The sequence below is a fragment of the Dasypus novemcinctus genome, chromosome 15, assembly GCF_030445035.2.
Source record: "Dasypus novemcinctus isolate mDasNov1 chromosome 15, mDasNov1.1.hap2, whole genome shotgun sequence".
Classification (NCBI taxonomy): Eukaryota; Metazoa; Chordata; class Mammalia; order Cingulata; family Dasypodidae; genus Dasypus; species Dasypus novemcinctus.
In genome coordinates this window covers 60,457,302-60,483,887 of record NC_080687.1, presented here as the reverse complement: position 1 = coordinate 60,483,887, position 26,586 = coordinate 60,457,302, and the positions used below count along the sequence as shown (strand labels likewise).

At 32.4% G+C, this 26,586-nt stretch overlaps 1 protein-coding gene across 30 annotated transcripts in view; it reads right to left on the bottom strand.

Moving 5' to 3' along the window:
• Positions 1-26,586, bottom strand: part of MYCBP2 (MYC binding protein 2) — a 263,861-nt gene that overhangs the window by 157,894 nt on the left and 79,381 nt on the right. For all 30 annotated transcript variants that reach the window (XM_058276528.1, XM_058276529.2, XM_058276532.2 and 27 more), the window contains 9 exons: positions 20,649-20,768; positions 19,424-19,505; positions 17,397-17,514; positions 12,558-12,762; positions 11,827-11,980; positions 8,711-8,883; positions 6,896-7,021; positions 6,680-6,807; positions 635-726 (listed from right to left, as the gene is read on the bottom strand). In XM_058276528.1, the coding sequence (XP_058132511.1) occupies positions 635-726; positions 6,680-6,807; positions 6,896-7,021; positions 8,711-8,883; positions 11,827-11,980; positions 12,558-12,762; positions 17,397-17,514; positions 19,424-19,505; positions 20,649-20,768 (1,198 nt within the window). The remainder of the gene's footprint in view (positions 1-634; positions 727-6,679; positions 6,808-6,895; positions 7,022-8,710; positions 8,884-11,826; positions 11,981-12,557; positions 12,763-17,396; positions 17,515-19,423; positions 19,506-20,648; positions 20,769-26,586) is intronic.

Here is a 26,586-nt window from a genome sequence, read left to right as displayed (position 1 = left end):
TATTGTTATAAAGCTAAATTTTTAGTTTTCTCACCACAACATTCTGATTCAAATCATTAACTTGTTATAACATGATCAGTGTTGAGATAATTCTTAGGATTATACAGAGAAGACTGATAAAATCTAAACTTCCATTAGTTAATGAATCTTCATCAAGAAACAAAGTGAATTTGTAACCTCCCAAAAGGTTTCAGCAAAGTTGGTCAACCTCCCCAAATGTGTAATAGTCAAGCATACACTACTGGCATGGAGTCAAAATACACAGATGTACTTGACAGTATATATATGGATCAATAAGTAAAAGATAATTCTAAGCAGGATTACATTACTAGAACTCTAGTATACTAACTGTTCTCTAAGAGAGGTAGAAAAATAAAACTGTGTAAAATATACGTATATTTCCATTTTATCTTCTGTGTAAAAACAGTCAATTTCATATCTTGTGAAATAAAAATGTAAAGAAGGTATGATATTTTAATATAGCATTGTAAAAATTAATACTTTAGTTCTTCAGTATCTCCTAGTAGTAGAGAATGTTTAAAGCTTCCTTTTCAAATTATGTTTTATTCATTTATGAAGAATTTTTCATTTTAAGAATATAAAGGTCACATTAAATAATGAATAAATCATTTACCTAGCAGCACAGTCATAAGCCAAGACATCAGTCTCTGCAAGAAGGTCTCCATCAGTTTCATGATCTCCTCCATCAGGACCCAACTCAAACAGCTGGGAAAAGGAGAAAAACATATTTTGCCCAATCATTCAGTTACACAACTCTGTTGAATAATTTGTTTATAATTTTGTGCATGTCCAATATATCCTGGAATATAAAGAATGTAAAAATCAGAGTACCTGCTCTCCTAATTTTATCAAGTGAAATACACGTTTAAATTAAGAAATATATTCAAAGTTTTATGGTCTATATGGTCTTTTTGGTTTTCCTATTTTATACATTTATCTCCTTCGATCAAATGCTAAAAATAATGCCATACAAAATGTTTTCAACCTGGTATAGACATCTGAAGTAGGTGAGGACCAATAAGGTAGACTCTGGAGGGTTCGAGTTTTGAAATTTGAGTCCCTAAGGTGAAGTCCTACTTTACCACTTAATAGCTGCGAGATCCTGGGGCTCATTTTTCCCATCCATAACACTGTCCACCTCATAAGAGTTGTGAGAATTAAATGAAATAATATTTGTATATTTTTAGAACACTTAGAAAAACAGCCAACAAATAGGTATTGAAAATGTTATCTATGGAGGGAAATAGGAACAACAGAAGATAAAGATCCTAAAAAAAAGATAAAAAATAGTTCAAAGTAATATTGCATGGGGAAAGGAGTAATGAAGGGTATAGGGGAAAAAAGGTTATAAAAAAGAGAGAAGGAACCACAGAGTACAGGAGAAAAGGGAAGAAGAAAAGGTTATGAAATGAAGTAAAAATAAGGGAGAATTATGAGGGCTTTTAAAAAAATTGACGAATGTATTTTTTCAAAAATCTTTATATCTGTAGAGAATTTTAATTGGTGAACTACAAAAACGATAGATATAACATTGATAAAGACAAGAAGGGGCCACTAGAATTTACTGAACGGGTACTGTGCTAGATGTTTTAATTTTCAACTATATGCTAATGACTTGATAATTTGTCTCCAGCTCAGATATTCTTGGCTTTCATACTCTTACTCTCAACAGTTACTGGATTCCCCAAGACAGCTCAATCTCAGTAATTTCTAAAGTGACTCATCTGTCTCTGCTCCTGCCTTCACTGTTCTTAATACTGGTACTATCATTTACCTGGTCCTTCAAATAAAAAAACTGAGATTAATCCTTTTTTCCGTAACTCTCCCAACTCACTATTATCTACTCTAAGGCTGATACCACAGTCTGTCAATTCAACCATATTTAGCGTTACTGCGTGAAATACCTCAATAAGGCTTAATCTTCTCACCTCCATTCTCCTTCCTCTAACACATTTTCTACAAAGTTGAGGGTTTTTTTTTAATGACCTTTAATAATGTTAAAAAATGAGTATACTATTGGAATACTTAATCTAAAATTCTTCAATGGTTTTTCATTTCCTTCCTAGCATGATGTAAAGGTCCATAATGATTTGTCCTAAGCTGGCTCCCTTGCTTATATTCAACAAATATTTTTGAACACAAACTGTATGCCTGGCCCAATTACAGGAACAAGGCATAAAGGAGTGAATATACATACAAACAATAAAAGATATTCAGAATAAGTGTGTGGTAGGGGAACGCATTTAGTTTTAAATAGGCTGACCAGGAAGTCAAAATCTGAAGGTCATGAGGAAGTTATCCACACAGCTAACAAAGTAAAGAGAATTCTAGTTAGGGGATAGCAAGTGCAAAGATCCTGAGGGTTAACTGTGCCTGGCATGTTATACAAAGGAGAAGCAGACCAGTGTGGCTGGATTAAAGTAAAGCTTTCAGCATAAAATAAGATCAGAGAGATGATGTGCATCATCTTTCGTAGAGTCTGGTAGTCCCTGTCTAAGACCTTTGGTTTTCTTATGGAAGATTCTGAACATAGAAGTAAAATGCACTGGTGTACAATGTAACAATGACTCTGGATGCTGTGTTAAGAATAGACTGAAGAAGGCAAGGACAGAAGCAGGATATCAAGAGGGAGACTACTATAATAATCTGTATGAGAATGGCTGTGGCTTGGATCAGGGTGGTACCAGTGGCAGTTTTTAGAAGTGGTTAGATTCTGGATTTATTTTGAAAGTAGAGTCACCAAGATTTGCTGCTGAAGTAGATGTGAGGTATGAAAGAAAGAGAAGAGTCAAGGATGACTCTAAGATTTTTTACCTGAACAATTGGAAGAATGAAGTTAACGCCATTCTAAGTCAGTTAACTGGAATGAGAAGGAATTTGAAAATAGCGATTTAAGGGGATCATAAGAAGCATAGTTTGGTACCTGTTACATCTAAAATGCCTATTAAATATCCAAGCAGAAATGCAGAGTGGGCAGTTGCATGTATGACTCTGGAGGTCAGGAGAGAGGTCTATAACTTTGAGAGTCATCAGAGAAAACAATATTTAAAGCCGTTAAGGTTGAATCACTCTGAGGGTGAGTATATATATAAAAAAGATGTACAAGAGCTGAGTCCTGACATTCCATCATTTAGAAGTCAGGGAGATGACAAGGAACCAGCAAAGAGACTAAAAAGAACAGTCTATAAGACCAGAGGAAAACTAAGTGTGTCTTGGGAGCCAAGTAAAGAAACAAATTCAAAGAAGGAATCAATAGCATTAAATTCTGTTGATTAGTCAAGGAAGATGAGGACTAAAACTAAACCACAAAATTTAGAAGTACAGAAGTCAAAATTATGAATATCCTTGACAAGAGCAGTTTAAGTGGAGTGACTGGGGCAAAAACCTGACTGGAGTAGGATCAAGAAGGAATGGGAAGAGAATGTAGACAGAAAATAAAGAAAATTGGGAAGCGGACTTGGCCCAATGGATAGGGCGTCCATGTACCACAAGAGAGACCCGCGATTCCAACCCCGGGCCTCCTTGACCCGTGTGGAGCTGGTCCATGCGCGGTGCTAATGCGCGCAAGGAGTGCCCTGCCAAGCAGGGGTGCCCCCCCCCGCCCCCGTGTAGAGGAGTCCCATGCGCAAGGAGTGAGCCCTGTAAAGAGAGCCACCCAGCGTGAAAGAAAGCGCAGCCTGCCCAGGAATGGTGCCACACACACGGAGAGCTGACACAGCAAGATGACACAACAAAAAGATACAGATTCCCGTGCCATTGACAACAACAGAAGCAGACAAAGAAGAACACACAGCAAATGGACAGAGAGAACAGACAACTGGGCCGGGGGGAGGGGAGTGTTAGGGGTAGGGGAGAGAAATAAATAAATAAAATAAATCTTAAAAAAAAAAAAAAAGTACAGAAATGCCTTCAATGAGCAACTATCAGTTGCTTAAAAAAAACTTGCTGTTTCTCCTGCTACACCTCCTACTGGATCCTTCTTGTCCTTTTGGTCTCTGCTCAAATATTACATATTCACAGAGCTTTCTCTGGCCACCCAATGTAAAGCATTACTCTTACACACATTATCTAATTTATTAACTACCTAAAACTTACCAAACCTTTTGCCTATTTGGTTGATAGCACCAGCCCCAGTATCTGGCACAAATCCTGAGACACAGCTGGCATTTGATAATCTTTGTAAAATGTGACATGAATGAATGAATGAATGAATGAATTTTGACTCATTTATCTGTCTCTTTTACTAAGCAAGAACTATCTTATTACTGTATCCTTGGTTTAGAACACACTGAATGAAACCACAAAGGACAGAAAATTAAGGCATGGTGAAAACTACATAATTATCTGAAAAAGCTATTAAATCACCTCTATTTTTTCCTACTACATATCTGTGATGCTGGATTTTATTAATATACTTTAACCAAAACAACATTTTGCATATTTCTATTAAGCCAGACATTAGAAAGATCAACAGAAAAGTAAAACAATGTCACTCCTCTAAGTGCTTGTTTTGTTAGGAAAATATTATTTCTCAAAATGTTATCTATGATAGTATACCCTGAGTGTATTACTATTATTAAATGAATTAATCCATAAATATTTTTAGAATAACTTTTAATTTCTAATATGGTAAATATTGATACAAACCATATAAATAATAATAATATTGGCATCTTCAATAATTTTTTAGTGTAACAGGGTCCTGAAACCAAAAAGTTGGAGAATATATACTAAGACCCGCTAAGTGACTAGGCCAAGACAAATAGCTTTGCCTAGGATAGTGAAAGAAGTGTTTTATGGGCAGAGGGGAAAGAGGAAGAGCTATCAAGAGGGTATCTAGGTTTTTGGCTTATGTAACAAGTATTTGGTAGGTGGTGCTATTCATGAGAAAGGGATCACTGAAAGAGAGCCAAGTCCTGGAGGAAGAGTCTGAATTCAGTTTGGATAAAATGACTGATATGCCTTTAAGACATTTGCATGGAAACAGGTGAAAGAAAAAGTCTGAACTGGAGATATAAAGTATGCCACAGTATGCCAAACTTTAGTATAATTGGGGGTTTGGAAGAGAAATCCTTGGTGAAATACAGGAGAAGAAAGAAGACTTAGGGTTGGACTTAGAGAAAACCCAATATTCTGTATCCATGTAGAAGAGGATAAAACTATACAAAGGAGAGCAAAGAAACAACCAGAGGTATAAAAACAAAACCAAACAAAGTCAAGATACTTACACCTAGGGGAAAAAAGTATACTTTAAAGAAGTGAAGGGAGCGGGAAAAAAAAGCAACAACTCTTGTTGGACTTTATACCACTCAGTGAAGCATTTCTAGTGAATTAGAAGAGTGAAGAAGGAATTGAGGCTTGAAAAAGAAAAACAAAACTAATATAAAAACAACATACATAGAAGGCCTTTATAATTCTATACCACCACTAATGATGATAAGATTCACTACGGTGTTCAATGTTACAGAAAACTATCAGAGCCAGGAAAAAAACCCAAAAACAGTATATTCTCCTGATGAGCTGCTGACACCAAACATTACCAACCAGAAGTACATAATTCCTTGAGTTTGCTTCTCTGTCATGACTTTGAATCAAAACATCCTAAACTAACCATTTCAAAGCAGCTTCATCAAAATGAGCCAACAAGGAAAACTAGTATTTTTCTTCTGTCTGTCTATCCATCCATCCATCCATTCATCCATCCATCTACACACACTACAGGCAATTTTAATCATTGTTCTGTCCTTATACTTGGACTGTATAACTGTAGATACTTTTAATTTTTACTTTATTCATTCCTATATTAATCTGCACTATTTGCTTTGGTATTCCAATTATAACCAGAAATAAACAAATATTTTAAAAAGTTTTTAAAGAGTTTGGTACTGGTTTGGTCTCTAAGACGAATGCCCTCAAAAGCCATCATCATAAGGAAGTTTTAATATATTAATATACTTTTTTGATATTATTATGAGATCAAAGAAAATACCGCCTCAATGGATGGCATTTAATTGAGAATTTCCCATGAAGATTGCTATTGAAATCAAGGCAACAATTATAGTCTTTTCTTTCATGTTAATAGCAAAATCAGCTAATTAGAGAAGTAGAACCTTCTAGCTTTAACGAATTTTCAAAGAATAAGCATATATGTTGGCTAGAATAATTGCTGGCTCTTTCTGAGATAAATATGTGGTAATAAACTCTTGATTATTTTTAGTTTGTCTACCAGGTAGAATCCATCCCCTACACTCTATCATTTGATCCCAGATCCACACTCCTTGGGTAATGATTTCTGTTTGCACATTAAAAATGTTAAAATGTTTTTAAGCTACATAAAAATTTTCTTGCATCAAAACAGTTGTGCCTCCTGTCATTACAATGGCTATAAGAAAGCGGCCAAATAAAAAGGTGCTGCTCTTCTGAGACCACTAGAAAGTTCAGTACAAAGGACTGTGATTGACTATCACAACCTTTCTTTAGTCTTTTTCATTTCCAACCTTAATTTTTGATTTTTTAATCTGAGCTGATGATTTAGTATTATTGTATTAGATTTTAGTTATGTTAACTTAAGCCCTTTTTCAAAGGAAATACTACATAACTAAATAAACTAAGTAAAAACGAGTATCTTCAAGGAAAACATTTTCAACCAACTACTTACCTTAATTTTAGCAGTATACTCTCCTCTACCTCCAAACAGACCAAGACCACCAAGTAAAATATCTGTATCAGCACTAAAACGTATAGCTTCTACTGAATGGGCAGAGTAACCCCAGCCCCCTCCATGACCTAAAAGATATAAACAATAATTCATGTTTAAAATATCCATATACATTTCAGTTATAAGGTAATATTTTCTAAACATAAATACACATACTTTCAAACCTGTTTACCACACTATAATCTTCTTTGGAATAAACCTTCATTACTGCTTGAGTCTCTTCCTCTGTACTTGCAACACCCATTTTTAAATCCTGCATAGCTGCCAAGGTATCAAGACAACCTAAAATAACAAACAAAATTCAACTCCTGGAATTAAAATTTCCTATAGTTTGTATATTATGGGACACTACAGGAAATAAACTAAAATAAGTAAACATACTTGGAGTGTGCTCAAGTTTATTCCAAGTAAACATAGTTTAATGGAAGAACACTTAAAACCAATAAAAATATGTGGAAATAGACAGAGTTGATGACACATTTTAATGAGTATAACTAACGATGCTGATTTATAAATGTGATTGTGACTGAAAGGGTTAGTCTAGGGTGGTTAATATTAATTGAAAGATAGCTATAGGATAATCTAGGGATTGTATAATATAGTGATTTTGGTGGTAGATGAGGATTGTGGTTAATAATACAAATACAAGAATGCTTCTCTACTAAAAGATGTTAAGAATATGGTGATACATGGGGAAAATATAACTAATGTGACTTACAGACTACAGTTAATAGTAATACCGTTAACATTTTTGTAGGAAAAGCAAAGAACGTACTATATCAATGCTAATGGTCAAAAATAAAGAATATGGGATTTAGTTTTATGAGATGTGAATATGATCAAGCATTTTTTCCCCCATTTTCTTCATTAACAAGGAGAACTTGGTCATGTAATTTAACCAATCTATGTTCTTTTATTCAGCTTTCAGAACACTGGAGAAATAACTGTGTTTGTTATTAGGATTAAATCGGATAAATGTGCCTGGATAGAATTTTTTAAAAGTAATTCTTACCTAATTTGTTAAGCTTTTGTCTATTACTTTATTTTTCGAAGCTGAAATAAAGTTTAAAAAAAATTCTCCCTTGTCAGGATAATTATCATATTTAAGCATATACTATATGACATTTTGTACAAAACTATCTTTGAAAAGTTGGAATCATTTAACCTTTGAACCCTTACAAGGTTCTTCATTTTATAAGACTCTCCATATTACTTCATTTTGATTATTAAAGCACTGTTTGACGAAGACTCATTAGCCAATAATAAACTTAATTGATGGCTACATTTGGGTGTTTATAATGGTTACCCAGACGAAACTGTGAAAAAGGAAACAAGAAATTATATTAAGATCTAGTAATTATATTTAGGAATATGACCTCACAATTGTAAATTCTAGGTAAGCATAAATGAATCTATTACATATCATTTTAAAAAGCAATAAAAAAGCAGTTATATCGATGGGTGTAAAATTCCAAGCAACAACATATGTGAACTGAAAACGAGCTATACCTCAAATTAACTAAATAGAAGTAAAGTTGATGTGCTGTGGAAAGCCAATATATAAGAGGACATAAAGCAGTATTTATAAAACACAGGCCATATTATACAGAATTTATTTTAAAACAATACATGTAAATTAAATGTTATACACATTTGAATATTTAAAAGTTTATAGATTCATGTTAACCAAAAATGCCATATTTAAAGATCGAATATTAGGAAAATTGTACTCAGGACTGATTTTTATACATGGTCATACATGAATCTTTCATGGTGCTGGTACATTTCTGATGTCCTATTTTCTGTAGCAATAAGCCTCTTAAAGACAGAGGATTTAACTTATTCTGAACCCAGGCTATTGTTACTGTTTAAGACAGAATGTCTTATAAACCTAAAACTTTAGAAATGAACGAAAAAACAAATATCAGTACACATCAATGAAATTAGCTGAACTTCAAACAGCAGCTGTACCTAGAATGTGCAAAGCTGCATGCGAACGGGTGGTGAGAGCTCTGGATCCTGTTGGTAAGGCAAGTTCAGGACTTAGTATACTGCATCTGGACTGCATGTCTGTTGCAGAGGGAAGTCTGGCATCAGCAACCACTGCATTGTAACACCACAGTTCTCTAGTATTTGGCCGAAACCTTTCAAGTAAGAGAATAAGTATAGCACCTCAACATGTGGTTACGTTAAAAAAAATTCTAAACTATAATTTATGATACAAAGAGAATAACAAAGTCAGCTTGAAGAGGACAAAATATAATTCATTATTTTCCATATCTGAGCTAAACATATAAACAAAATAATTTATTTCATTAAAAGTGAAATAATTTTAATAAAATAATAATACAGATCATGACACTTCATGAATAATATAGTAACTGTAATATTTAAGACAAGTAGGACAAATATTACATGACTTCACTAGTATGAAATAATTAAACAATTTCATAGTAAAACTAGAACAGTTTACAGGCCACAGTGGGAATGGGGAATTAACACTTAATTGGTACAAACTTTCTGTTTGGGGTGATGGAAAAGTTTTGTTAATGGATGGTGGTGATAATGGAACAACATTGTGAATTTAATTAACACCACTGAATTACACATTTGAATGCATTTAAAAGTGGAAATTTTAGGGGAGATATATATACATATATATATATGTTAGCAGAGTAAAAATTAGAGGCAAAAAAGCCCCCGTAAGACTATACAATACCACACAGAGAACCCTAATATAAACTATGGACTGTAGTTAATAGTGTAATTAAAATAATGCTGTTTCATCAATTACAAAAAGTACTACACTAATCCAAAGTGTTAAAAATAGGGACAGTTGTGTGAGAGAGGCATATGGGAATTCTACACTTTCTCCATGATTTTTTAATAAACCTACAAATTTTCTAATTTAAAGAAAAAATTTTTAATGAAGTACATTTCTGTGTACTAAATAAAACTTTAAGAAAACCACATTATTTATATAAAAATTAAATACATATATTTTTAAAAATGTCAAACAATGTAAATCAAACTTAATACTTATTACCTATAGAGGTAGATAAGGGAATTTGATTTGGGGGAAAAGAAGATATAAAAAATGACTTACACTTTTCTGTGTATATGTTTGCTTTGATTTTTTTTTTCTGTATCAGCATTGTATTCTTGTATTATATGTGTTACTTTTAAGTAGGAAATAAAATTGCTATTCTTAACGTTTATCTACCCTTTAAGTTTCTAATTATTCAAGAGAACTTAGTTCCTAAAGAACATTAAAGGAAAGAGACTCAGGCAGGAAGGAAAGTTGAAGTAAACTAATACTGGATCTTCAAAGTCTGTGGTCAGTGTAAAATTCAAGTACCCTACAAATACAAAGGACAAAAAATTGCCAGAAATAAGGATAATGGAAAGAAACTCTGATCTTCATTTGAAGGAAAACAACTTCCAGCTGTTTTACTGAACGGTAGGAGATTGCCCTTGACTTTTTAATCTCTGTTTTGGAACAAAGGCGGAAAATAATCAACAACTGGATAAGACATTTGAGATCAACTGTTCCACTGCTACCACCATATGTGAAGAAAATAAGGTTCAACTAATAGGATATCACACTACAGAGTTCTATCAAGACCCCAGGGAAATGCCTCCAGTTCAAGCAAGTTTTTACTGCTAGGATTCTGCTGTCCTACTATCTTTAATCTCATGAAGGTATCCAGAAACAAATTCCATATTGCCAATTTCTATTTTTGTTTTGTTAACCCAAATTTGCTTTACTTCAAAATAAAACATCAATTTAAATCTAGATCCAAACTAGAACTCTTTGTTACTCTTCGCAACAAAGTCTCTTAAAATATCAGTAAATAATTGGAGACAATTATATCTTTACACTCACACTCTTCTCTTTTCCCTTCCATTCTATCCCACTGTAACCACTCCAAGTTTGATTCACAGTACCTCATATCTTTATAAGAATTACCACAAAAGACCACGAACCTGTAGTCATTTGTTATTTTATCTACTCTGCACAATACTGACAGGTAAATCGAAAAGCACTAACTCAACCCAACTGTGACCTTCAGACCTTTTACAAAATGTCCGAATAAGATATTCAGCTAGTCAGCAACCTGGAAAACAATGTACTTTCCTTTACTCTGAATGCAGTCCTCATGATTAAGACCCTGGCCAGCTATTAGCAATGAAAGACAGCATAAGCCTAAGAATGAAGATGGAGAAAAAGTCTCCTCTTTCTTCACTTCACTTCAACCTTTCAAGTAATCTGAATCCCTGCCTAAAGCCAGCCCAATAAACAATGCAAGAGTTAAAAAGAACAACTGATCAGCCTGGTGGTGAGCTGAGAAGTATGACTTTTTTCTTTACTCATTATGTATATAAAGGACTACAATAAATCTTAAAGAAATAAAAATTTTTGAGTCTTTTGTGTACCTTTACCTACCTCTACATTTTCATATTTCCAGTTTATATAATCCTGTTTATTTCAATACCAATATAGGGGTTTTGTTACACACATTCTTAAAGAGCATGCTCACTTATCTTTTTATTCTGTAATGTCTTTGGCACAATTTCTTATACATATTTGGAAATAATTAGTTATTTATGGGAATAAGACACTAATTTAGACAGACAGATGAAAAACTGAAAAATAATTAACAAGACTCTTGAAAGTAAAATAAAAAATGATGATAGTAGCAAACACTTGTATAGCACCTACTATGTGCCTCTGTTTCAAATTCTTTAATCCTCTTAACATTTTATAAATGAAAAAAATGTGGCACAGAAAGTCAAAGTAACTTCTCCAAGGTGATGCACAGAAAACTAAGGAGCTGGTATAAATCTAACCAGTCTGGCCAAGAACATGCTCTAAACCACTTCACTATACTATAAAGGTCCCTGTGAATCACTATGATAGAAGTATAGTTACTAGTTTAACAGGAGAGAACAAAATATATATATATATGTATATATATATATATATATACATATATATATATATAAAATATGTCACACATTATACACAAGAGTAATAATTGGATAAAACTTAATTACTACTCTATTTTATAAATAGAAAAGCTTACCTCCAAATTACATCATATACAGGATCAAGACATACACCGAATCCTTGCAGATCCTCTTGTTCAGAATCATTAAAAGTTTTACAGCTCCCATCTACCTTATTTATTAGAAGACATTTAAATGGAGGAGGTTCTGATATGGAAGCAGGGACCAAGCCTTGGGAAAAATATTTATTTTAAATTACTATTTTATATTCACAAAATCCTACATGGTTAGTATTATTTTTATCTCTAATTCATGAATGAAGAAACTGAGACTTAAAGAGTTTAAGTAACTAAAAACCCTTAAGTGGCAGGCTAAAATATTGGATTGTCTGAATCCAAAACACACGGTCCTAATTCCTACATGGTAATATTCTAAAATATAATTATTAATGGCATCATGAGTACAAATATGAAATGATCCTTTGGTCTTAATAAAACTCTAACATTTGATTTAACTTTCCATAAAAATTAATTTCTATCATATATTTAACAAGAAACAATATTAAAAAAATTCCTCACTCCAGTATAGGTTTTATCCTGTTATAATTTAGCTCATATTTCCATTATTTGGGTTCTAGATCTCCCAATTCTTCTAACCTTCTAACAGATATATATTTTAAAGACACATAAAAGACTTTTTAAAACTTTCTTTAAACAGAAAGAAATTTATCCCATTATAGGGAAAAATAAATGATTTATTATCAGTTAATATGAAGTTTTTGAGGGGGCTTGTTTCTTTTGAGTATTACCTATTATGTGTTTGCTGGCAAAAATTTCTGATGTAGCAAGCACATGAGAATTAATAAGTGCTTCATCAATTCGTAAGAAAGTCTGATCCCCACTTGCACCTATCCAGGTAGCTTTACGTCCATATTTTGATCCAATGTTAGGCATGGGAGCTGGCTTTGCATTCCAATATGGCATGTCCAAAATTGGTCTACCCAGTTGTCCTTTCTAAAAGATTAAAATAAACCATATTAATAGTATTACTGGATGAACAATCTATAATTTTTATCAAGTTAAGGAAAAAGTAGACAAAAACAAGTGCTCAGACATTTATTCTTTACCGATTTTTAAATTTTTTTTAAAATGAAATACATTTGAAATTTGGACCGGGTACTTATAAAGTAATAAAATAACTTCTATTAGTTCTGGGAATTTTCTCCCCAATAAACCACAGGATGCATAACCAAAAAAAATAAAATAAAATAAAAATTTTTTTCCTTGCACATAATTTCCCCAAAGTATTGACTTTGTCTACAATCAAATGAAAAGTACAATAAATACACAACACATTCAAAAATTAGTACTACAAATTACTGTGGCATTTTAAGTTGATAATACAAAACAATATCACTATTGAACTCCGAGTCTGAAAACATTCGGGTAAAAGACTATAAAGATAAGAGATACTGGAACTATGAATACAATTTGGAAATTACATGCCATTTTTTGGTACATGATCATGTTTGTAGTTATTTCATTTAAGTTTTAAGATAAATAGCAGAATCAATGATAAGGTATAATTTCTTAGGTAAATAACTCGCTTAAAAATATGGCTGTCTATAATTATGTAGTTGGGTAAGAGTTTAAACTAAAAAGCAACAGGAAGTATCTTGCTACTAAGTAAGATGAAAATGAATAAAAAATGTCAGTGTTGGGTCAGTAAATATTTATCCATCCCTAATTCAAGAGATCTCTCTTCCCATAGCATTCCACTTCCAGAAACTCTCTGGAGGGCAGAAAATGCTGCATTAGGCACCCAGGGGCAATTTCAAGTACCTCAGCAATGAAAATGAACTACCACAGCAAACTAGCTGAAGTACAAGTGCGCCTGATACATTGTCAGCAGCCGGGCTAAGCTCTGACTCCAAAACCAGGTTCCTACTGCAGATCTATTGCTGCTTCAACACCACAGCAAGAAAAAAGCCATAAGCTGACTGTAGAAGAAACCGAGCTTCAGTCCCGGGGCTAAACCAGAAAGGAGAAGTAGCAAGCAGATTAGAGATAGTAATCAAAAATTCAATATCTATCCTTATTTTTAAACAAGGGGGGAAAGCATAAAATATGAATACTGAGCAAAGTAAATCATATTCAAGAATATATTATGCTTTTGGGGGGAAAAGAAATTAGTTGTACTTTTCATAGATATTGAAAAATATCTATTCCCTTAGTACTAACCAACTAACATGTAGAAAAGCAGTGCAGAAACTTGACAGATACCTGAACAGCCCCATGGGGATTTACAATGTGATTACAACCACATATGACTCATGCCTTCAGCAATATTAGGAGATCATGGTACCTTCAAATTACCTGTAACCAGAGGAATAAACCAAATTCCGACAGAATTCTCTCTACCCACCTGCCGCTGCAAGGTTTTGGGAATGAAGAACACGAAATGTGACGCTCATGGAGGGAAATGCGGGGTTCAGAGGACTTAGGCAAAATCACAGGCAAAATAATACCCCAAAGACACAATCTATCCCTTAACGCCAATCAAAATATTAAACATGGGTCAGAGCTTGGAGGTTCAGAGCACAAGCTACAGGAAAGGGGCTTTAGTGTGAGCAGGACCATTTCTCACCCATCAGCTTGACACAAATTCAAAAGTATGGTGACATATTCTGATGGTAAATCTGTGGGGAAAGAGGTACTCTAATACATTGCTGGTAGGAATGCAAAATATTGGGGGATTCTCAGTAATTTACAAACTATATACACATATAATCTTCAACAAAGCAACCTTTCTTCTAGATACACCTCTAAAAATACTCATTGCTATAAAATGCAAATTATTGAAAAACACAAATGTTCACGCATGGGTATCTATTAAATATACAGTGTATACAGCAATGGAGTATTATGCAGCTGTAAAAAAAGAATAAGGGAGATCTCTATGAAGTGATATGGAGATACATTAAGGTGAAAAGGGAGATACATTAAGGTGAAAAGAAAATATGAAAGAGCATATTCAGTATGTTATCTTTTGTAAAACAAGGAAAATAATTATAAATGTGTGTATGTATACACATATATACATACATACACATATATATATATTTGTTGTGTGTTTATTTTTACAAAAAGAAACAGAGGAAGGATAAACGGGAAAAAATGAAGTTCCTTACCTACAAGCACAGGGTGAAGGGGGCAGAGAAGCAGGGACATTGGAGGGACCAAAACTTATATATAACAGTAACAAGTTTGAAAACATGTTATATACACACACACAAAATAAGAAATGAAATAAAAGAAGGATGAAAGTTAAGGGTAGAAGTAGGGGAGCAGGGTCCCTTAAACTAAAAAAATAAAAGCACACAAAAATAACTGTAGTATATAGGACTAACATAATCCCATTGAAAGAGGGGAAGGGGAAGAGAAAATAAATTCAAATAATTAAGGAATGCAGTATTAGATTTTACCTAAATCTTGGGGAAGGGCACAGGATGGAAGGGGTTGGGGAAGAATGACAAACAAATCCTGTTTTCAGTGAGTTTATTCTTTGTAGTAGGTATAAGCATATAATTATAAAAACTTTTAAAGATATATTTTAGGACTGAGTGAATAAGAAATAAATGCACCAATGTTGATTCTCACTGAGGGAGAGGAACATAAAAATATGGAATGGGAGAAGGCAAGAAAGAACCCTGTGGGGATGGACTACAATTGGAAATATCAGTGTGAACCTAATATTTCTAAAATACACACACATACAAACACATTTATGGACACATACATACATACTGGGGAAACAAGATACTTGTTAGCAATAAGTACACCTAGAGTCCACTTGATCTCTATTACTATTCCCCACTAAAAGGAAGTTCTAGGAGAAATGACAGTTTCTAGAGCTGAGGCAGAGTATGTACAAAATTAATGTGAAACATTTTATTATATGAGGAAGTAAGGAAAAGCTTAAAAACAAAACAAAACAGGGGCATGTCACAAGAATACAGGAGCGAGCTAAAAAGGGACCCACTAACCAAATATGAGATATCTAAAACACTTAAATAATTAAGAGGAGTAAGTAAAAAATAAAAAAAAACAAGGGTCCATATCAATAAGAAACAGACAGACAAATAAATAAATAAATTGGAAAAGGGAGCTTTTGCTTACTGTAGAATGCAATGTGCTAACAGGTAATGTGGAAGGAATGCTGTTGTTGGAAAACCAACACTTTGTAACCATCATAGTAAAGACTCATTCAGGCAAGAGTGCATGTTAACTCTAGGGATAAGTGTTATATGAAGCAAGTATCTGCATGGTTTTAAAAGTGCCAACCCAGCGATTGATTATTACCTGCAATGTAAAAACAATAACTATACAGGGGAGAAATCAGACGACATCTTATCAACATTTACATAACCAATAAGTGGCAGATGGACATTTTGTGTCCCCAGATATGATGCTCTGAGAAGAACACATCACTTATGTAGTTTTGGCCTGAAATACAAATCTGAATCTAACTACAAGGAAATATCAGATAAACCCAAAATAAAAAACATTCTATGAAGAAAAAAAAACAAACCATATTCTTCAAAAATGTCAAAAATCATAATAGACCATGAAAAGCTGGGGAAAGGTTACAAATTAAAGGAGACTAAAGAGAAATGACAAACACAATGCTCGATCTTAGATTGTTTGGGAAAAAATGCCAAAAAGTAATTATTGGGTCAATTAACAAAACAAAAACTAAAGTATTTAGGAATAGGGGGTCATAATGTATGCAAGTAACAAAGGATTCAGAAAAAAAGTTTTATATTTATACTTACACAAACAGAAAGAGCAAGCACAAATGACAAAACAAATGGATCAAAAATATTAACAATAAGTGAATTCGACAAGAGTATATGAGCCCTCTATGAACTATTATTTTTGCAACTATTCAAAGTTTGAGATCATTTCCAAATAAAGTGTTTGTTTTTCAAATTTATATTTAAAGTTTTTAAAAATCAGATGTGCAAAGTACATTTTAACTAATAGAATACTAAATAGTTACCCAAGTCAAAGATGGTACGTATTTCTTAAAACAGTCTTATAAGGTTTTTCCTTGCTCTCTACATTGCTGAAACTATACAAACTTCTCAGAACATTTTATTCCTTTCAAGCTTTGACAAAGAGAGAAACAGGCAGGCAGACAGACAGAGAGACAGAGAGAATGAAAGAGGAAAACGTAAACTATAATTTTACACAAATCTAATAAGAAAAAAGACTTTAAAAAATTCTAAAATAGAAACAATTCCATACGTTAAGAAAAACGGATCTTAAGCTAGATGAGAAATAACATTTCAAATGACAGAATTGGTTCTATTGAATGCTTAAAGGATTTAGATCTGGAATAAACATATCTATAACACTAAACTATTAAATTTAATAAATCCTAATGGTGATCTGGAAGAGAAAATTATTTCAAGTTTAATGTCATTCAGGTTTTGTGTATATACGTGTGACTAGAGAAGGTGGGAAATGTGTATATGCAATAATTACAATACAAGAATTTCACTGGAACAAGAAAATAGCTAATGTAGACAAACTGTAAGGCAATGGTGCAATGCAATGTTATTAATGTTTAAAAAGTTCCTTACAGAAAAACTTCCAAATGTGAAGACCTGTCCATCCATTAAAAGTATTGCTGTATGGTTGCTGCCGGCAGTAACTTGTGTGCTAGGACCTGGCAATGCTTGAACAAGAGTAGGACATCCCCTAGATTATAAAAATAACAATTAGGTCAATTTCTTATAAGACTCAACTGAGGGGAAAAAAACAACAATAAGTAAACAATGCAATAAGGAGAATAGGTAAAAAGCACTAATATGATGTAATAAACGCTTATTTAGGTATTATATGTTTGTCTCCATTCTTGGTAGTGGGTATACAAAGATGAAAAAGACATACTTGCTGATTCTAGATTATTCAAAATATTTTCTGAATTTATGACCCCAAACATGGATGCATAACCTTTAATTTTTCTGAAAGACTGGTGTCACCCTTTTTTAAAAGAAAAATCTAACACTTTGTATAGTGAATGAACTGTTAGAGATCTCAAGAGATATTGTGATGTCTTATCAGAATTCAATCCCAGAATTAGAATGAAATAATTAATCCTATGATCCTCTTTTCTAGTTTTTTTCCCATTAAGTTCTTACTTTATATTTTAACATAGCATTTAATGATCAGAATATAGAATCATGACAGCATTTCAGCAGTAGCTATAAGCTCATGCTCTAGAAGACTGCCTGGGTTTGAATCCTGGCTCTATCACTTAATAGCAATGTGACCACTGTTTTGAACAAGTTACTCATTCTTTTTTGATTTCAGTTTTCTTCTGTTTAACAAGGAGGTAATAAGAAACAGTACCTTTGCCATAGGGGTCCTGTGAAGAATAAAGCAGTTCATAGATGTCAAGTGCTTAAATTAGCGCCTTGCACAGTTAATAACTGCTAATTACTATCATAAATGATACCCTATTATATTTTCCTATTTTTATTAACCACTTATTTTTATTAACCATTATCTATAATTAGACTAATAATTATTATAGAAATAAACCATGCATAGATTATACAAATAAGTTACATAGGAGAGCTCTGCTTTTAAGACAGTGTAATTAAGAAATAAATTTCTTCAATAAAAATTAAAATATAAGTATAAAATGTAAAAATTTGTTCAGTCTTTAGAATACAATAACTTGTTTAAATAGCACATTTACATTAAGGAGACTTTTGGAAAACTACACAGGCCTAAACCTCCTTAAAGTCACAAAATAAATTGACAGGTTGCTCCACCCACTACAGCATCACCAATATTGCTTTATCCTACTTTTTAAAAAATACATGGTCTCCAACTTATGATCTCTGTAATGACTTTCTCAGTTTCTGCCACCATGCATACATTCCAGCCAGAAAGCAAAAAGGGGAGAAGAGAAATGGAGGACTTTTCCTCTTCCCTTTAAGAGTATAATTCAAACATTGAACGTAACACATTAGTCCACATCTTGGTACAAAGGAGGCCGGATATGAAGTCCTAAGTTTTATGTTCATGTCCCCAACTAAAACCCTAGTACCATATGAAGTAGGAAAGAATAAATACTGGAAAAAATCTACTTGTCTCTACCATAATTCTTCATTATGCTGTGTAAGTCAAACTAGTTTATCAACAGACCATTAAATTTTGTTTGAAAAGCAAGCAAAAGCTTCAATGACTTCATGTTAATATTTGATAAACTTTCAAAACAGACAGCATTAAAGAACAACGCATTGCTTTTTAATTGCAATTTGTGTATATACATTTTCTTTTCTACCGCCATGCTGTCTCTTAAAAGATAATAATTAAGAATGGAATTTTGTGATAATCATAACCATTCATATTTAACACATATAAAATGTAAATCAACTTTCCTTGAAACTACAAAGTCATCTTTACCCAGAAAATCACTCAATCACAAATTTAGAAACAAGCGGTAATTTGTGGGCCATATTTGCAAAATAGCAGTATAAAAACTATTTCAATTCTATAAATACATATTAAAAAAAAAAAAAAAAGAAAAGATAAGGAGGAGAGGAAAAGGGGAAGGGAAAAAAACCCACATCTTGGGAAAAAAAAGTTCAAGTACCTGGAATTGACATCTCCATGTCCTAGTTGCCCATGCTGCCCATATCCAAATGTATAGACATCTCCATTTTCCATTAAAACCACTGAAACCAAAATACATTTTTTTTTCATTAAATGCATTTTATATACCAGTCACAACCATACTGAAAGAATTATAAAATTTAAAGAGACATTAAAAATAGGAATCAGGGCACAGAGAAATTTACATCTAATAAGCAGCAAATATAATTTTAGCTCAGCAAATTATGACTTGAAGATCATAAAAATGCATAGTTTTTCAGAATATACAGTATAAAATTCTTATGAATGTCCTTTAACAATATTAGTAACATTTAAAAATGTTTATTGATCCAGAGCAACTGTAAAATCTTTACAATGAGCAATTACACATAAAATATTGTTCTCTAATATCTAGGATGATTATACAGGTAGCAGATGAGTTTCAGCTCTGTACAATTATGTAGAACATCAATGCAGTGCCAGAATTTTAAAATCTGTCAATACCATATCAAATATGGAAATGTATTAAGTTTCAGGGAAGGAATTTAACAGTTTTCTTTTATAAAGTTTGACAATTTACTAAGAAAGTTATGCTTTTCTACATTTTAAGAAAATAAAGAAATTTTTTGATGCCATATTTCTAGTTGAATATTAACAAAATATGGGACCATGTCAATAAAAAATCACAGAATTCTAGAGTTGAAAGAGATTTCAGGATATTTCAGCTTCAGGAATTTCTTTTATTAAATTCACATAGAATTATAGGAATAAGTCCATCAGAAGACAAAACTTGAAACCAGCTGTAAGGAAAAGTACCTGCTCCACACCAATCTCTTTTTAAAAGAGATTCTGTAATAAGTACAAACCTTTTATTTAGTTGAGAGATATTAACGCACTAAAGCTTCTAAAACACTGTTAATGGACTAAACTTATTATAGCTGAACAACTAAGTTATTTACCACAATTGTAAAAATGCAATTACACCCTGGGGAGCAGATGTGGCTCAAGCAGTTATGCGCCTGCTTCTCACACAGGAGGTCCTGGGTTTGATCCCCAGGGCCTCCTAAAAACAAAAGCAAACAACAAGCAAACAAAAAATCCAACTCAGGGGAGCCACTATGTGGTTGAGCGCTAGCTTCCCACATACAAGGTCCCAAGGTTTAACCCCTGGCCCTGGCACCTTAAAAAAAAAAAATGCAGTTATACCCTACAGTTCCAGCTGCTACCTGAATGGTGAAATCCACAGCTGACTTGTACAGCCCGGAGCTCACAGTCAAATCTCACGGAGCCTGGAGGATATGTTGTGATTTTGCTTGCATCTTTTTCTCCTCTTTCTCCACTTCCATCTGTAAGTGTTATATTTGTAATTAAGCCATTATCCATCTTTAAAATAAAAATTTAAATCAGTTTATTATGGAAGAAAACAAGAGAAAAATGTTAAAAGGAACAAGCAAGAAGAATCTGCAGCTGTTAGAAGAGAAAGATCAAGAATCTACCTGCAAGAAAGCAATTTTGAAAAGATACACTGTATTTTTTACTGCTGTTTGCAAACATCACTAATCAATAAAAAAAGAGATAAGATCAGGTTAAGGATAAAACCTAGTAGTCTAATCCATTATGCAATGTAAATGGGTCATTAAGTTACAGAAATAACATTTTAAATGTAATATAGTTTATATGGGAAAATTCAGCTTGAATAAAAAAATAACTGCATGCAAAGTCATTTAACAATTATTTTAAATTTAGTGATATAGTTAGTACTAGCCATTTTTCAAAAATTCCTAGATGAGTTGCAAGTGATTTAGATTTCCCAAACAGATCTCAGTAAGACTATACTACCCACCAACATTCTTAAACAATTACTTTTATAAAGTTTTATAAATTTTATAAAGATTGAATAGTTTCACTCAATAAACTGTAGTTCAGTGGTCTACACTCTCACTTTGTCCCTCAGGTGTTCTGCTTTGTCGACTTCTTCCTGACTCCAACTAGTACCGTCAAGGAAACTTCTTTGTACGTTCCTTCCTATTCCCTGCCCCCCCCCCCCTTTTTTTCCCCGTAATTTCTTCTGTTAACCTAACTTTGAATATTCTGGCATTCTAACCATAGAATGCCATTAAAAAAACACATTCCAGAATATGAGAATATAAGTTTGGAATGTATAGATAAGGGAGGTCATTTACTTTTCCTAATCAACACTATGTTTCTTTCTTAAATATGACGGCTGTATCATGAAGATCCAAATTCCTTGCACAGTAAATAAATGTAGATTTGGATGGAAATTTCAAAATGTCAAGTAGTCTAAACAACTCTGTTGTAGTATATCAACTCTAACTATAAACAATAAGTGTGTATAATGCACAGATACACAAAAATTTACACATATACTTTTTGTATTTTCATTGCCAATTCTGGATGCTAAACAGAATAACATCAAATCATTTCATGCTTGCTTTATCTTTTCTTTTTTTTATCATTTCCTTCCAACCTTTATTCAGGTAAGACAAATCGGCCTAAATTATGACTTCTCCTTCTATAACTAAATTACTCTATTATCATTTCCAAAGCTTTAAACTCTTTACAAGACTTAGGACAGTAAAACCTCACTAATTCGGAAAAACAAAGAAAGGACAGACCCATGTGACTTAGAGAAAATGTCCTAATCACAGAATACTTAAGTAAATATTCAGTTTTGCTACCTTCAAACTATACAGATTAAATTAATCACTACAGTAAATAAAATGTGGTTACCTACAATATAAATAAAAATAGACCTATATTAGATAAAAATGTATCAAACATAAAAGTCCTTTAACATACAAGAATTAACTGCCGGACCCAGAGGTTGAAGGCACGTTGAAGGAATCCTTCATTTCTTGAGCCCTTGGTTTGAAAAGCTAGTGATTTTAGACAGGTTTCCCCTTATAAGTATGACCCTGAAAATTCACAGAGGAAGAAATTATTTTGAATTTTTACCCAAAAAAGATCACAAATATTGCATCTGAATTATCATAAATTCTGAATTAGTGAGAGGTTTTACTATAATAGGATAAAGAATATGATTCCTCTTCTGCTAAATTGTCTAATGTGGGTTTGCCAAATTAAATCTGTGAGAATGAATGGGCTAAAAATAATTATAACATTTAGTTTCACTCCATCCAAAATGAAATATACTTAGTTGAAAGAATCTTCATCTTGGGAAGATAGTGGAATGATTAAAATAAACAACGGCCTATATAAAAAAGAGTGTTTTCCAGAGACTATTTAAATAAGGTAATGTATATAAAGAAATTGTACAGCTTTATCTAAGTAAAAATACCTAAATATTAAAACCAAATCTGACTTAACAAATTGTGTGCATATCATTCTGTCAGACTTAACTAACTTAAATATTACATATATCATTCCACTTTATATAAATACATTGATGTCAAACTTTTACCTTGAAATTTAGTTTCTTGCCCCCTCCCTTGAATCAGAGATTAACTAGACACAAATCCCACAATAGAGAGATAGCATCAGGGAAGGGGAAGCAAAAAAAGAGTTTAGTGATTTGCTGAATAAAATAATAATGATTAAAATAGTAGTAGCTATTATTTTTAGGGGTCAAAATTATACTAGAAACATTTTGTTCAACATCTTCTAAGCAACCTGTATCTATATAAACCAATTTCTCAAATTACTGCAGATGGGGAAAATATTATTACAAGTAAAAAAAAATGAGGAGCATCTTGATCATTATCAGCAGCAGAATTTAAAAAGTATAACATACTTGCATTTGGTATCTGATGTCAGTTAAAAAAATCAAGTACAAACCCACTAATGTAGCAATTTATGAAAATCAAGTACAAACCCACTAATGTAGCAATTTATGAAAGTTCATCAAATAGGTACTTAATTAGTAGCTGAAAATGTGGTGCAAACTGAGAAGCAAGTGAAATTCAGCAACTAATTTCTGCTCAAGTTCAATTTCTGCAGAGTGTTAACAGATAGCAATAAAACATAGTATCAGATTTGTAGGAAAAATAGGTTTGAATATCTTATAACTGGCATTTAGGTATGGACTTTCTCTAATATGAATATGCTATACATATGTGTCATGTGATGTTGAAATTATAATATTTAAAATGTTTTGGGAGAAATGTATCTAAAATATTATGTATATATACATTATAGATTCATATTTGCACACACAGGGAAGGATTCAATATCTAAGGGACTCAAAACTTTTTATTCTAATCCATAATTGTTTTGAGTAATCTTAGAGTCAGACATATCACAAAAGCTGCTACAGAACATAGTGAATACCTTGAACAAAATCATTAAATAAAATAGCAGGAGCAGTAGTATTTGAATTAAGCACTTGCTCCATGCAAAACACAGTAAAAATTTAAATAGCACAGTGGATAAGTGCTTGTAGGCACCTGCAGAAGACACTTGGATTGGAATCCAGTTCTGCCACACACTAAGTGTATGACACCAGACACTGGACCTTTTAAGTCTTAGCTTCTCCATCTACAAAATAGCAATATTATTTTAAGTATGCATTTAACAAATCTCAAATTTTGGACCTTTAGGATAATATTGACAATTTTAAAAAAGAGAACAGAAGAATTCAAAGAATTGAAGCTGGCACTCCTGGAGGATTCTATTTACAAAGACAATATATATATAATATCTTAATTTTCATGTCAACTAAATCAATCAGGAATTATCACTCTTATTTTTAAAATAAGGAAAATAAAGTCCAAAGAGATTATGTAATTTAGGCCTGGCCATGTAGCTTTAGTAAAAGACAAATTTAGGTTAAAACTAGGGCCTAATTCTAAAGGCTATACTATTTCCATTATACCAAATCATTTCTAAACATAAAATAGATGTAAAATATAAATGGCACATCCTCTGATCTCACAATAATCACCTTAAGATAGATTTCAAGATTCTAATGGTTAAGATGTTTCTAACTAGGTATGCTATATCAAAATCTTTTCTCTGTTAAGGCACTGAGTGGCTGAAACAAATACTAATTCAGATTATCTCTTTGAAAGACAGTTTATGTCCACGTTTTTTGAATAACTTATATGTTATATGGAATTCTACTTATTGATTCAGACTTACATATTCCAATTCTCCTCTAGTCAAAAATTTGCCTAAATAAAATGGGTTCTGACCTTCTCTGAATTCTCTCCAATCAGCCGTAAGCTCTCTGAGAACTCACTCCTGTTAATAATAAATCCACAGTTCTTCCCTCCCACCCGCATTAAACCCCCTCCTCAAAAAAAGGTCAAAGTTCATAAAATTTTAAATAATATCATCCTGTAATCTGTACCACCATAATTAATGTAAGACAGAACATAGTAATTAACATAGTGAACTTCCTAGTGTATACATTAGAAGACGAATAGGGTAAGAAAAAGGAAAACACATGTAGGAGAAAGAAATATTTATTAAGAGACTAAGAAATTATAGCAAAAATAAAAGCAATGAATGTAGAAAGCAGTGCATGATTAAATGACAGCCAGGAACAATGAATGAAAAAGAGGGTAAGGAGGTGCCATGGATGTGTCATGATGATGGGAGTGAGGGTTGCTGGGGGGGAGTGGTGGGGTCGGGGTGATAGGGTTGAATGGGACCTCATATTTTTTTAATGTAATATTTTTACAAAATCAATAAATATATATATATATTACTTAAAAAAAAAAGAAAAGAAAAAGAGGGTAAGGGAGACATACTTTGTGGATGGATAGGAATTAGTAAGTGGAAAATAAACTGTACATAAAAGTGGGCATCATTTGAAACAACAGTATTTACACTTTAAATTCATTATGGAGGTAAAGAAATGAAACTGTTTCACTCTAGAAAACCATAAAATATGATAAAAACTGATCATGTACTGAAATACTACAAAGTAGTTCCTTCCAAAGAGGTTGCTACTAGTATATAATCTTGCTAAAAATAACCCTACGGCAGATAACATTTTAATAAAGGTAGCTACTGTTACGTTATTTCTATAGTCAGTCATTATTTAACATTGTAAAATGTCTGCTTTGTATTTGTAAACTTAGTCTTCCTTTAACATTCATTTTAAATTCTGGCAAAAAAATAAAGATGCTTGTCCAGAAGATACTGGCATGGAGCTGAAAGTTGAAATGTGAATATTTGACTTCATATAAAAGTCTTAGAAGAGCTCCACCTTGATATAGTTGGAATCAAATTTTGGTATCCACTCAGATAATCTGTTCTGATAGTGGCATAGCAGAAATAAGAGATTAGAGATTCTGGTAATAACTGAAATAATTACATAGCATATCCCAAATATTGTTTCTTAGATTTAAGTATATCATTCTTAGAACACTTAGAAACAGCACAATCAAAAATTTTACTATGATTAATCACATTAGAGTGGAAGCACCCTCAAATTTTGTTCCTGCGGAATATATCTAAAATATATTCTCCCTATATTTGTGCTTGTACCAAAAAGTGTTTTTTTGTTTGTTTTGTTTTATTTTGAGTGACAAAATGACATTAAAAATAAATACACTGCTTATGGAAATTCTAAAAAAAATAGTCTGTAAGTTTAGTAAAGTTCTATTAAATTTAGTCATTGATGTAAACTGTTTTACAGCAAAGGAAAATATAAAACAAAACAATTAATTTGATTAATTAGTCTATATAGAATATATATATATATATATATATATATTTTTTTTTTTTAAATTTCTATTCTATTTTGCAGGACTTAGGCATTTAAGAAAATGGCATATATAAATAATACTAGCTAGTGAAGAGCTGGACCACATACCTGGATTCAAGGCAGAATTTATACAGAAATTTGTAAATTCTCTATATTAAACTGTTTCCTTATCTTGGTTAATACATAATTTGTGATTTAAAAGAAGATAAGGATGCTTTAAGAATGATGTTAATTTATCTGGAACTCTGAGGTCTCAAAGTATTACTGAGAAATTATCCTTAATCCACCAGAGACTTGCTTAGAACCTTGACAGCTTGAGGCCTACAGTAGACCTACAAACCCATTCTTGCTTATATCTATCTCTAATTAATGCTCAAATATTAAAATTTGTATATTCATGTATACTGTATACATAAATTTTAGTATTAAAAGAAAAGCATAACAGGATCAACTCATGACTTTATATACTG